General features: G+C 42.7%; 1 protein-coding gene across 1 annotated transcript in view; it reads left to right on the top strand.

Moving 5' to 3' along the window:
• Positions 1-12743: 12743 nt before the first annotated feature.
• Positions 12744-14996, top strand: part of FAM107B (family with sequence similarity 107 member B) — a 265481-nt gene continuing 263228 nt past the window's right edge. The window contains exon 1 of the mRNA XM_010365958.2: positions 12744-13157. Within this exon, the coding sequence (XP_010364260.1) occupies positions 12744-13157 (414 nt within the window). The remainder of the gene's footprint in view (positions 13158-14996) is intronic.

The raw sequence follows: 14996 nt of genomic DNA, 5'->3' as shown, positions 1-14996 counted from the left end.
TCTGATCTTCATTGTCAAAATGTTTAATGTGTTTTTAGTCCATTTCCTGCATGAATGAAGTAGATGCAGCATAATTTGCTCTTAGCTGCAAAGAATTCTGTAATCATCCATGCCTATGCCAATATTAATTCTCATTGTGCAGTATGGTTGATGTGCAAGAAAAAACCTAGGAAATAATATGGTTTAAAAATATATCCTTGCAATAGTTTTTTTTCAAATGCTGCTGTCCCAAAAGTGAAATATAAAGACCGTCAGGACAATTGTGGGTTTCACCAAGTCAAATTTTTTTCCTATGTGACAGGAATTAAAATTAATTTTTTTCTCTGATTTACATAAGCACTATACATAAAATTAAAATTCATGGTTATTTCCCCTGATTCATGTGAACGTATTTTCCATTTGTCGCTCTGAAATCATTCTCTATGCTTCTCGCCCTGCTCTGTATCCCAGAGGCTGAACTCTGTGGACTGTATCAGTGGGTTCCTCTGTCTCTTTTTCGTGGGTTTGACCAATGAGAGGTATCAACAGATCAGGTGGCAGGGGGAGAGAGGTGGGTACTTATTTTTGCCATTCCCTGCTTGTATTGCTGAAATTTTGGCAGTGGGTTCATTTCTCTTCAATGCACCTCATCTGCTTCTGTTAGAGGCCAATGAGCTCCAGCTTCTAGAGCTCCAGCTCTTTCTGGGTTCCAGGTTCCCTCACCTTGACCTTTCAGACCCACAGGTTGGAATGTTTTGCCTTCCTTTGTGGATTCTCTTAATCCTGCCCACCTTTCTGTACCTAGTCCCTTATTAAGTTCTCTTTAATATAATGCTGTGAAGGTACCATTTGCTGCCTGCTGAGACCCCACCTGACACTTAGACCCCGACTGACACAATAACAAAAATATATTGCCTTGGGAAAACATAAATGTTATAAAGGACAGTCCTTTCCTTTGGGGAATTGTAATTCTTTCTTCCATAGTAATTTTCCTTAGTCCATGTGGTATTCTAATGGTGATTTTCTAGTTTCCTTATTTCTATCTTTATTAATTTATATTCTTCTATAATAAAGGGCTGTCTCCTTCTCCTCTTGTATTTATTTAAATCAATATGGTCTTATGAATATTGATTTCATTCTTTGGATTATAATTCTATGTTATTATTATTATTTTTTTTGAGACAAGGTCTCACTCTGTCACCTAGGCTAGAGTGCAGTGGTGTGATCTTGGCCCACTGCAACCTCTGCCTCCTGGGGTCAAGTGATCCCCCCCGTCTCAGCCTCCCAAGTAGCTGGGACTGCAGGCACCCACCACCATGCCTGGCTAATTTTTGTATTTTTAGTAGCGATGGGGTTTCACCATGTTGGCCAGGCTGGTCTCAAACTCCTGGCCTCAAGTGATCCACCCGCCCTGGCCTCCCAAAGTGCTGGAATTGCAGGTGTGAGCCTCTGCACCTGGTCAATTCTATATTATTATACTTCAAAAATTTTGTTTTGTTGTTTAATTTGTTCCAGCTTTGGTCACTGGGAATTCTTTCGGGTTGGATTTTGACATGGTTCTATTCCTGTTCTTTTTTTCTCAGCACTTCCTTACTTTCTGGCACCACAGTGTGCCTCCAGGCTCATCCTGTGTTTTCTTTGCCCCAACTACTTCTCCAAAGGGCTCTGTTTTCTTTTACTGAAGAATGGTATTTGGAAACCATAGTATTTACCCATGCCTGTAATCCCAGTACTTTGAGAGACCAAGGCAGGCAGATAACTTGAACCCAGGAGTTCAGCCTGGGCAATATGGTGAAACCCCATCTCTACAAAAAATAAAAAAAAAAAAAAAAAAAAAAAAATATATATATATATATATATACACACACACACACACAAAAAAAAATAACCAGGCATGGTGGCATGTGCCTGTAGTCCTAGCTACTTGGGAGGCTGTGAGAGGACCACCTAAGCCCAAGAGGCCAAGGCTGCAGTGAGCTGTCATTACGCCACTGCACTCCAGCCTGGGTGGCCAACTGAGACCCTATTTCAACAACAAAACAAAACAAAAAAGAAGTACAAACCATCTCAAATGTATGTAGTGCGAGTAACCAAAGACATCATGCTTTTAACTTGGGAAGCCATTTTAATACTCAACAATACAAGATTCATCTTATATACTGTCAAAAAGAATAGAAAGGGCAAGAAGACATAATCATCGTGACTATATGCACCTAACAAGATCCATAAACATTCCAACCATAGCAGTGTCTAACTGTTATTTTGGCAAATTTTCAAATAATCGCCCGTGCCCCCAGACCTCCAGATCACCTGGTGCTTCTGATTTCTAAGGCTCTGGGAAACAGTAAGAGTGGGAGAGTATGTGGGGTTCAGCAATGTGCTTTCCATCTAGTATTCTTTACAGATGCACAGGTTGCATTCAGCTAAGTTTGTTATTGCTCCTTTTCCAGTTTCCATTTATGTCTCTTGTCATCTATTGCCTCTTATTCTGCCCTCATTGTCATTATCATTTTAAACCCTTTAAATGATTTCACTGTTATTTTAGTGGAATTATCTTACTACACTTGAGTCATTTAGAACTTGGATTAGTGCTTTGAACCATATTGGGGATCACATTCACTTTTTCTTTAAAATTTAATGGCTCTTTCTTTAACAAATGAGATCATATATAATGCTTTATAATCTACTTTTATACTTTTAATATATATTAATACTTTTATACTTTTATAATCTACTTTTACAAATTAATACAGTATGAAGATTTTTCATACGTGGTCAACTTGCCATGGGACCTGCTCTCTTCATTCCTTCATTACCACCTGCCCATAGCGTGTCACACAGGAAGGCAAAGATGGTCAGCACACTTGGCCTTGGGAGTATGAAGAGTGCAATGGGCTGGAAGTCCTAGGATAGGTGGGACGTAATTATGGGACATATATTGCCAAGGGGCAGCTATTGAGAAAAGATACAGGGCATGTGGCTTAAGGCAGATGCTTTTTCACTCTGAAACGACTGGGGCAAAAATTTGTAGATAGCTGGACGCTATCTGCAGATAAGACATCACACTGATTGTGCAATGAGATGGCCTAGCTACCTTCCCAAGGATAGAATTCTATCTGCCTTTATTAACTCTCCGGGGCTGGCCTTGACTTCGGCTGCCTGTTCTTCCGGCCACCCCAGGGGACTGAACACCCCTCTGAATGCAGGTTGTGGGTCAAGAAGAATAGTGACAGGAGTGGGAGTGGGCATATATGGGGGTCTCTGAATCCACCCAAAGGACAAGGGTCCATTGAAGGAAGCTAAATAGGAACTTGATCAGTATTTCCTCTGAAGTATTAGTAGAAATGATAATGATGTCTACGGCCGGGCATGATGACTCACACCTGTAATCCCAGCACTTTGGGAGGCTGAGGCAGGCAGACCATTTGAAGTCAGGAGTTCAAAACCAGCCTGGTCAACATGGTGAAACCCCATCTCTAATAAAAATACAAGAATTAGCTGGACCTGGTGGTGGGCACCTGTAATCCCAGCTACTCAGGAGGCTGAGGCAGGAGAATTGCTTGAACCTGGGAGGTGGAGTTTGCAGTGAGCCAAAATTGCGCTATTGCACTCCAGCCTGGGCAACAAAGCAAGACTCAAAAAAAAAAAAAAAAAAAAAAAAAAAAGAAGTGATAATGATGTCAATAGAGTCCTGGAACTTGGGGTATTGCTGCGCATCAAACAGGAAAGGTGTGTTTTTCTCAGGCTACCTGATTTACCAGCCCTTTTCATTTCAGCGGCACGTTTGGGAAAAAGCAGAAAAGCTTTTGATTTCTTTTCCTGAAGGAAGATAATTTTATAATAAGCTGAGAATTCAGTGTCAGGATTAAAAAGAGGAGTAAAGAGAATTCCAGATTGTGAAGGCAGGGCAATCTTGCTTCCAGGCAAGTCTGATGACAGTCGAATCTAGTTTCACAACAAATTAGGGCATTTTCACTGACCTCAGAAATGTTTGAGAAATTCTTACCGAAGGCTGGTTGTGGTGACTCACGCCTGTAATCCCAACACTTTGGGAGGCCGAGGTGGGTAGATCACCTGAGGTCAGGAGTTCGAGACCAGTCTGGTCAACATGTTGAAACCCTGTCTCTACTAAAAATGCAAAAATTAGCCAGGCATGGTGGCGGGTGCCTGTAATTCCACCTACTTGGGAGGCTGAGGCAGGGGAATCACTGTACAAATATCACCTGGATGGTAGAGTCCATGGCACACCTGGGGTAGAGGGTATAGCTTATCGTTCCTAGGCTACAAACCTGGACAGCATGTGACTATACTGAATACTGCAGGCAATTTTAGCACAGGTAAGTAGTTGTGTATCTAAATCTAGAAAAGCAACAGTAAAAATACAGTATTATTATCTTATGGGACCACTGCAGTGTATGCAGGCCCTTGTTGACTGAAACATTGTTATGCAGTGCATGAATGTAAATATGGGGGAAGGAGGAGGATGTGAAATCAGACAATGGCACTGATCCTGGCCTTATCTGCAACCACTGCTGTGTTTCTGGGTCTTATACCCCAGATCTGTTTCCTGCCCCTTCCTCTGCCCCTCCTGTCTTGGTTAGGTGACCTTCCTTCCTCCACACTGAGAAGGCAGTGATGCTTCCTGTTACTTTCAGGGACTGATGTGGGACTCCTGAATTTCGTTATGCATGCTATCCTGCTGGTACTAAGGCTAAGGCCTGGGAACAAAGGGAGGTCTTCCCTTAGGGCATAGGATGTTCTCAGCATTAATCATCTTGAGGCAGGAAATGACTAGCAAAGTGGCTCTTAGGAGAGCAAGGGAACCCAGGGCCTTATCTCTTAAGCCTAGATTCTAAGGAATCTAGATGGGCTTTTTTTTTTTTTTTTTTTTTTTTTTTTTTTTTTTTTGAGACGGAGTCTCGCTCTGTCGCCCAGGCTGGAGTGTAATAGCGCGATCTTGGCTCACTGCAAGCTCTGCCCCCTGGGTTCAAGTGATTCTCCTGCCTCAGCCTCCCGAGTAGCTGGGACTACAGGCGTATGCCACCACACCGGCTAATTTTTTTTTTTTTTTGTATTTTTGGTAGAGATGGGGCTTCACTGTGTTAGCCAGGATGGTATTGATCTCCTGACCTTGTGATCCACCTGCCTTGGCCTCCCAAAGTGCTGGAATTACAGGCATGAGCCACTGTGCCCAGTCCATCTAGATGGGCTTGACAGGGGTAAGATGGTCCATGCCACCCACATGCTGGACAGGAACTCGGCAGACGGGAAGCCCCGGAAGACCCTGCAACGATAACCTGGGGGCTTTGGGGCACTGACAATGATGTTACCCAGCAAACAATCAAAAAGAAAACATTTTTTAGAGAGGCATAATTCCCTTTTGTAATCAGCAAAGTCTGGTCATGCACCAAAGATGATTATCTGCTGAACTGTGCAGGAGAAGGGACCCTTTTCTTGGGCTGGATTTTTAAGGCAGAGGGCAGTGCCTCCCGAGGCCACTGTGGCAGGGGAGCGATGAATGGGACCCCCACAGGGAAAGTGAGACTCAGGAAACAAAGGGATGCAAGGTCAGCCAGCCTTCCTGACTTGGGTCATTATCTTATTTCCAGGAGCCACCGGATTTCCTCACTGCACTCACCGCACTCACTCACGTGCTCTATGGCCTTTGGGCTCTGAGAGAGCAGGATCCTGGCTTATTTCACTCGAAGTAGCACCTGACTCAGAGCCTGCTCTGCAGTGAGTTCTCAATCAATGATGTTTGAAGACAGGGGCCCCAGTGTCAGTGCTTTCTCTATGCGTTCTCTATGGAAAATGACAAATCTTAAGGCATCCTGATGATGACACTGAATGGCTGGGATCCGCTCTGCTGGTCTCCCCTTTGGAGAGATCATTGGTGCCACACGCTTGATTTTCATCTGAAACCTCACCTAGAACTGAGCATGTTGGTGCCTTGTCACCTTGGGATGTTTCCATGCTATTTTTTTCCAATAGAAAAGTTAGTATTTGCACATGGTTGAAAAAATTCAAACAGTACAACAGGGTATACCATGAAAAGTATCTTCCTCCCAAATCAGATCTTTAGTGTCCCCTCTCCAGAGGCAGAAGACTTCTTGAGCATTCCCCTGACGTTTTCTATATAAAGGTAAGCACATACACGTATATATTTATATGGATATATTTTTAGATATCCACATGTGCTTAACTTTTTGATTTGCTTTTGTCATTCAAAGCATTTCCTGGCAATTTTTCATATGGCCCCATGTAAATTGACTTTATTCCTTTTAAATTAAAAAAATTATATTAAGTAATACTTCTATATGATTTAAATATGAAACATACCTAAGAGTTTATAATAGAAGGAATCGTCTTCTGCCTCATTTCCATTCTTCTTCCTTAAAGGCAACCTCTTATAACTGTCTTTAGTTTTTTTTTCCTTTGATAGATAGCACCATAATATAAATAATATGTTTATATTTCTGTTTCTTAATTTATTGACTTAAAATATTATTTATTGATATTTGGCTATGATAGATGGATATCTCTCCCACTAACTAATATGCTTATGCCTCTATTTATTTATCTGTCAACTTTAGACATTATTTATTGATTTTCTAATAAGATAGATGAGCTTTTAGCTACTTACTGCACCCCATCTCCTCCCAATATTGTTCCATCTTTATTTCCAGTTCCTTTCCTTGTGACCTCTGCAACCTCAAATACCATACTTAAAACTCAATTGCTTTTTGTGTCAACCATAGGAAGCATCATTTGACTTTGAAATACAGGAATATTAGCAAACTCAACCTTCCCTTTGCTCATATCACCCCCTCCACAACAACCTTCTTATCTTTCAAAATCTTTCAGCTTTCCCTTTATTTTGCCACTGTCAAGTTGATAAAATTTTCATTCTCTTCTGCAACCATGGTGAAGGTTTCCATGATTCGCTCGTACACCTGAGTGATATATTGATTAGCACTCATTTAGCAGAAAGCGACAGAAAACTCAACCTGAAGCCGGTGAAGCAGGAAAAGAAACGCATTTACTTTACAACACAAGCAGCAATATGCAGGGATAGATTCAGCCTCAGGTAAAGATTCATTCAAAAGTGTTATCAGGACTCAGGTTCTGTTTCTCCAGCTCTTACATTCTGCTTTGTGTTGGCTGCAGGCTGGGTGAGTGTCCCCCAAGGAGGAAAGATACTGGCAGCTGCTTTTACCTTCCCTTTCTCAGATTTAAGTCCAGTAAATCCAGTGGGAAGAAGAGAAAGTTTCTTCCAAGTAGTTCTGTTTTGGAATTTTTTTTAAAATTTATTTTTATTTTTATTTTTTTTGAGACCAAGTCTCACTCTGTAGCCCAGGCTGGAGTGCAATGGAGGGTCTCGGCTCACTGCAACCTCTGCCTCCATGGTTCAAATGATTCTCCCGCTTCAGCCTCTTGAGTAGCTGGGACTACAGGCATGTGCCACCATGCCCGGCTAACTTTTGTATTTTTAGCAGAGACGGAGGTTTCGCCATGTTGGTCAGGCTGATCTCAAACTCCTGACCTCATGATCTGCCAGCCTTGGCCTCCCAAAGTGCTGGGATTACAGGTGTAAGCCACTGTGCCCAGCCTGTTTTGGGATTTATTCTGATTGGAACCATGTGTTCTCATTCCAGTCCCTGAACAGGGACTAAGGGCAGGCTGATTAGCTGAGCCTGATCTCAGGTTCCTCCCCTGGAACCAGGCCTAAAGCCTCACCTAAAGCACTGAACGGGTTTCCAAAGAGGAAATCAAGATGCTGTTACCAAAAGAAAAGGGAGAGAATGCCGGGTACCCCAACATAATAAATTACCCACCCAAAGCATTAAACTCTAATGCCGTCAGGGTCCTGTTTGCAGAAATTTGGGAACTGACCTAGTAAGAGACACAGAGAAGAATGGTTCCTGTGGCCTAATAGCTGTGCAGACATTTTAAAAAAATGTCATGAGCCAAACACAATCCGTCTGGAGGCCGAATTGTTTTTGAGAGCCATCTAATGCAACTGTTGGCTTGTATATTCCTTCTGAAAGTTGAGAAAATTGGACAGCATTTGTATGATTACAGCTATGTAAATAGTTTTTTAGGGCAGAGTGAGTTAATGTTTTAAAATTCTTTAGGATCCCTGTCATGTGGCACTCAACAAGAATGTTCCTGGTATCAAGTTGCTAAGATTCTTTCCCTCTTACACTCCCCAAGGATCTTTGCTCAGAATCAATCTGCACTGTGACTTACTGTACACCTGCACCATCCTCTGAGTGACAGACCCCGTTGCCTGTCCAACTGCCATTCCCTTTCTTCCTGGCTAGGATCTTTTCTTTTGTTTACCTTGGGTATTGTCATTTATATTGCAGTTCTGTCATAGGCAGTACTGTTCAAGATGGAGTGGGACTGCAGCCCAGCAGGTCTCAGCCTCATTTTACTCAGCCCCTATTCAAGATGGTGTCACTTTGGTTGGAAAACGACTGGGTAAAATGAGACTGAGACCTGCTGGGCTGCATTCCCAGGAGGTGAGGCATTCTTAGTCTACAGGATATTTACAGTTAAGGGAACAAGTTAATAATGTTCACTGAAGAGATTCAGGACTTAACAGAGCTGGGAAATAACAGACCCAGGAAGTGTCCTGATGTTCCGATATCTTAAGAACAAAAGCATTCTTGGTTTAAGAATAAGTTTTTCTTTAGAAATAATAATACAGATATTTGCAGAAGACAGTAATTACACCAAGATTAACAGCTCTTTGTCATAAGCCCTTGTAGCAGAGTACATCTCCCTTATGATTTTGGGTTTATATGTAACGTAAATAAGTATTGCACCTAAGGTGGTTCTTCCTCTTGCTTTTGGGAACACTCTGCTCTGCCTGTGGAGCAGCCACTCTTTCAACCCTCTGCGTTTTTAATAAACTTGCCTTCACTTTTCCCTGTGGACTCGCCCTGAACTCTTGTGCAAGATCCAAGAACCCTCCTTTGGGGTCTGGATCAGGACCCCTTTCCGGTAACGGTTCTTCTCAAATGCCTTGTGATGCTTTGTGATCTCTTTGCATTTTAAAAATCTTTTATTTTTAAGACAGGGTCTCACTCTGCCGCCCAGGCTCTGGAGTGCGGTGGGGCAATCTCGGTTCCCTGCAACCTCCACCTTCTGGGCTCAAGCGATCCTCCCACTTCAGCCTCTCAAGTAGCTGGGACTTAAGTCACTCACCACCGTGCCCAGCTGATTTTTACAACTTTTTTTTTTTTTTTTTTTTTGTAGAGACGGGGGCTCACTACGTTGCCCACATGGGCCTTGAACTCCTGGCCTCAAAGGACCCTCCCACCTAGGCCTCCCAAAGTGTTGGGATTACAGGAGTGAACCATCACACCCAGCCGGATGTTTTTTTATATATGAACTTGTCTTCTATTGATTAACAATTAATTTTGTGATTACAGACTCTGGTGCTGTGAACATTCTGGGACATACCTTTATGCACAAGTATATCTATGGAATAAATTCTTTTTTTTAAATTATTATACTTTAAGTTCTAGGGTACATGTGCACAATGTGCAGGTTTGTCACATAGGTATACATGTGCCATGTTGGTGTGCTGCACCCATCAACTCATCATTTACATTAGGGATTTCTCCCAATACTATCCCTCCCCCAGCCTCCCACCCCCTACAGGCCCCAGTGTGTGATGGTCTCCTCCCTGTGTCCAAGTGTTCTCATTGTTCAGCTCCCAATTATGAGTAAGAACATGCAGTGTTTGATTTTCTGTCCTTGTGATATTTTGCTGAGAATGATGGTTTCCAGCTTCATCCATGTCCCTGCAAAGCACATGAACTCGTCCTTTTTTCTGGCTGCATAGTATTCCATGATGTATATGTGCCACATTTTCTTTATCCAGTCTATTATTGGTGCACATTTGGGTTGGTTCCAAGTCTTTGCTATTGTGAATAGTGCCACAGTAAACATACATGTGCATGTGTCTTGATAGTAGCATGATTTATGATCCTTTGGGTATATACCCAGTAATGGGATAGCTGGGTCAAATGGTATTTCTAGTTCTAGATCCTTGAGGAATCACCACACTGTGTTCCACAATGGTTGAACTAATTTACACTCCCACCAACAGTGTAAAAGCGTTCCTATTTCTCCTCATCCTCACCAGCATCTGTTGTTTCCTGATTTTTTAGCGATCGTCATTACAGAATAAATTCTCAGAGGTAGAGTGTTAGATCAAGGTCACTGGAAATTTCCTCTTTGGAGTGTGTGTCTGCGTGTGTGCACGTGCATGTGTGTATTTGGAAAGCAGGATTTCATACTGAGAAAAGTGTGAGCTCTGGGGCCAGGTTGCTGGACTCATCACCTTTTCTCATTTCCTTAAGCAGTGCTGTGACCTTGGGCAAGTTACTTAAGTTTCTGTGTCTTGGTTTTCTAATGAGTAAAAATGGGAATGATAATATCACCTTTCTCCTAGGGTTGTGAGGATTAAATGAGTTAATTTGCTGAGATTCATGTCTGATACCAAACACTCAATAAGCACGGCCTGTTACTGAGTGTTATTCTAGGTCAGACTTAGCAACACACTAATCAGAAAGTCTACTGTTCTCAGTGGGCTGGTGCTGGAACTCCGATGAGTTCACGCGTGCCTCTGAGCACACTCATTGCAGGAGGAGAGGTGGTCCTCAGAGCAGGGATGCAAGCCCAGGGCCTCCGCAGACCTAGAAGGGAGCTCTGAGCTTTCTTACTCAGCGGTCTCCTGAATGCGGCCCCTCACAAGCTACACTGTGAACTGCTGACTCTCAGTTCCAAAGGGGTTTGGCACATAATTGAATGACTAAATGAATGAGTGAATGAAACCAGGTGTAAGAGTGGATTTTTCTTTTCTTAAATCCCTTCCTGTTAACTCCAAGCCTTCAAAAATGTCTTGTGCACCATCACAGCCCCGATTTACTATATGTGTGCTCGGAGGGGCACAGCATGGCATGACCCTACCCTAGTGGACTGTAGCAACCAAGGCAAATGGGACACAAAGTGCAGTTCTGAGGGGTCCCCAGGAATACTTGTTGGGGGGACACTGGTAGAAGCCTGGACTCCCTGATTTCTTGTGGGTGGGGGATTTGGACTGCTTGCACTTGGGAGACAATGATAAAAGAATGAGCTTGCAACCCTGGGAAGCCTGGAACAGCTTGGATAGCATGGGGCCTGCCACATGGTAACCTCTAAATAAACGGCAGCTTTCTATATTCTATTTCTAACTTTCAGTAGAGACTAAAATAAAATGTGCGTTTGATGCCATATCTACTCTTTCTTAAGCCACATCGGCCTTTTTAGTTATGAATATGACTGTCTATTTAGAACAGTATTTCCAGTATGACTATTACATCTATAAGATGATTGTCAGATAGAATGAGACTCAGAGGCCAGATAGGAGAACAGGGATCTTGGGCTTCAAACAAGGCCTTCTTAGCAGCATAAACTTGCCATAGTCACCTGAAATTTCAAAGAATTCATTTCTGCCTCTGTAAAATAGTGCCATAATATAACAACTACCACCTGTCTGGGCCGAAGAGCACATCTTGACATTAAATTAAAAGAGAGAGCAAACAAATTAATTAAGAGTGGGTAACATGCCCTGAAATCTTGACCCAAAAATCACTATTAATGGTAAAAGCATTACAGTATTACATTTCTATAACATTCCTAGCAGATGGGTGGCTAAGGAAAAATTTGGTTCTGAATTGTCTTAGAATATGTTTATAATTTATTATTTTTTCACCATTCACATATTAATGTGTCGAGAAATAGGAGATCTAAGTTCAAAAGGGAGTTACTTTCTGAAAGTAGGTGATATATACCACATAGGTAGAATACTTCACATGTACCTAATACCTCCACACATAATAACATAATACATAAGGATAACTGTTAATGTGAGGTTCTTTTTTTCTTTTTGGTGTTGTTGAAAATTAATCAAGAACTTAGCCTAACTAGTAAAAAAAAAAAAAAAAAAAAAAAATCAAATTACCAAAGACCCATGTATAGTTATCAGAAAAGGCAATATGGATCCTGAAACCAGGAAGCTTGTTTTGGGGGTGGGGAGAAGGTTCCGGAAAGATCCCAAAAAGCCCAGAAAGATTCAGAAAACACATCACACCACAAACATGGATCTCTCCAGGTGAAAGACTGAGTCTACCTCCTGTTTTAATAATGAAACAGCTGCTAGGGTCGTGGCCCTTCCAGGGGTCTTCATTTGTGATGGACAACTGGGTCATTTTTGTTTTGTTTGGTGGAATAAATATTTGAAGGGGGGTAACCAAAGAAGGTTTTGCTGCTGTTATGATGTTATTGATACACAGGCTGATGCTATTATGGCAGATGCTATCAGGCTACATTATCTTTATGCCTCCTAGGTAACCTGAAGCAATTGTCTATTGACTTGGCACTACCCTACCCTGAAGCGTCTGCCCTGCCTAGGAACTGTAACCCGAGCCACTCACATGCCTCCCCAACAGCTTTCTTTAGCCACTGACAACATCACAGAAGGAAGAGCGCGAAATTGCCCAGGATGGACGATTTCAAAGGGGCCCCAGCTGCTAAGTGACTCTCAGGGAAGGTGGCCTTGCCATCTCAACTTCTTTTTAGGGGCAACCCCTAGCAAGTTCTTCTCTTCGGGCAATTGGAAAGCGTTCCTATAAGGAAAGTGGAGGTGATGTGGACCCCTGGAAAATTTCCTGGCCCCATTTGAACTTTGCAATGTTTCACTGCAAGTCATGTCCACGTGGAAAGCAAGACTCACCAAAAGACTGAAGCCTCCCTCTAGAAGCATGCATCCGTTTCCATGCTCAGCTCTGCTCGCTTGTTTTGGGAAAACGAGGGAGAGTGCTTCCTTCAACCAGTCCAGCGTGGCTGATACTCATTCCACCATCCGTGTGCAGCCTGTGGCCAAACCAAGCAGACAGCCAAGTCACCCAAGCGCAGAAGAGGGAGCTCCAGAGAAAAGGCGAGATTCGAGCACCCGTGCAGAGGGCAATGGCAGTGCCAATCGGAATTCAAGTCACCGCACTGCGGTCCAGCCTGCGGAGATGCCTGAGGATGGGCCTGGGTCCCTGGATGATGGAGCAGACTGTGAAGCAGTGGTGTTTCAGGCTTCCATCCCCAGACCATCAATTATTGACACACCCAAGGTGAGTGAGTGTTCGCTGTGCGGTTATAGATGGGATGGAGCTGGAGGAGCGTTGGGATCGTTTGGCGAATGCTTCAGCAAACTCATTTAACCTTCTTGCTGAATAAGGCATTGCGGGTGTTCTCACTAGTGCGAAGAAGTGTGTTAAAGTCGTGTAAATTCTCAAAAGATGTGCATGAGGCGATGATAAGCACTGGAGCCATGGCAATGACTGAAATTGACCTTGAATTAACGGGCTAGAGTGCCCTGGAGCCAACGATGGCTCACTCAATAAAAGATTAGGAGTAAGATAGTTTACAAAAGCATTCTTTTGCTTTTTCTGTTTCCCCCCAGCCAGCCTGTAAATTTATTTATATGAAAATCCACAATCTAAAAAGTTTGGCTAGGGAATTCACAAAACTGCCTCTACTTAAAATAAATCACATGATAGCAAAGCAGTGTGGGAAAATTTGGAAATGATCATCAGTGTATGCCTAGTGGTACGGAAGGGAACTGACCTATAAAACTATTCATAATGTGGATGTTTTTGTGATAATCTTCTGAGAGTTGAAGGCAGGAGGAGGAAGTTTTTTGAAAAAAAAAAAAAAAAAAAAAGGTGCCACTGCTCTTAAGAGTAATTTACTTATTTTCTTTCCATTTTTGGCATCAGTGAATATTAATTGTTGAGTATTCTGATTAGATGGAGCTGCACAATTATTTCAAAGTTCCTGGTAATCCCAGTTTGGAGATGCAGTGCAGAAGAAAGGTTTTCTAAAGGGTGCACTCTAAAGGGTTGAACACAGCCAACCAGCAAAGATAGGGTTAAAACATCATTTAAAAAATAGTTTCATTTGACACCCTGCAGGTTTATATGAAACGATGGAAGCTTGGGCCTGTCGTCTGCATCCTGAAATTGCACAGAGAGTTTTACCAAATCCTCTGTTACGGCAAAGACTACAATGTTTTTTCTAGCACCACTAAACCAAAACCCAAAAACCAGCCAACAAAAACCAAAATGTTCGGTGTATAACCACAGCCAGATTAAGGTATTTTTGGTAGTGTTGTAGGTAGCTGATTAGAATTCAAGGCTAAGTTGATATTTGTTGGCTATTTATGGAACTAATGACTTACAGTTTTAATGAACTGGAAGACTTTCTGTTGAGCAGAGATTCCAGCAATGCAGAACCACTCTGTATTACTGAAGACAGCAGCAAGAACGAAGGGTTACTTTGACTTTATCTTTCTGTTTTAGTCGCATATGGGACTCAGGGGCTCAAGATAAGCATGTGAATTCAAATAGAACCAATAACACAAAATGGGGCCACATCCACATTTAGTGTCCACTTTGCAGGAGCAAAGCCACGGGTAGTCTACAGCCTAGGACGGATTACAGTTGGGAAGGCTGGAGCAGAGAGGACCTTGTAACAATCCAGACAGGAACAACAGGGAGATAAAGTGGGAGAGGCTCCATGAGGCAAGACACGCAGCAGTTGACTGTGGGGTCCAAACCAGGCAGGGAAGGGAGTGAGACCAGACAGGGAGTAGTGATGGCATGCAAACACTGAAGTCAAGTGCCAGGAGGTGCAGGAAGAAGGCATGCTGTGGGCAAATGGGCATCTATTCTAGTTCAAACACCAAGAGCTAAGCTGTGCAGAGCACTTGGAGTTTGCTAGCCATTATTCTAAGTGCTTTACCCGGAGTATCTCAGCTAAGCCTGGTGACAGTGAGGTGCATATATATATATATTTTTTTGAGATGGAGTCTTGCTCTGTCTCCCAGGCTGGAATGTAGTGACATGATCTTGGCACACTGCAGCCTCCTCTACCCAGCTTCAAGAGATTTTTCTTCCTCAGTCTCCTGA

Source organism: Rhinopithecus roxellana, chromosome 11, assembly GCF_007565055.1.
Source record: "Rhinopithecus roxellana isolate Shanxi Qingling chromosome 11, ASM756505v1, whole genome shotgun sequence".
NCBI classification, from domain to species: domain Eukaryota; kingdom Metazoa; phylum Chordata; class Mammalia; order Primates; family Cercopithecidae; genus Rhinopithecus; species Rhinopithecus roxellana.
This window is presented reverse-complemented; position numbering and strand designations above follow the sequence as displayed.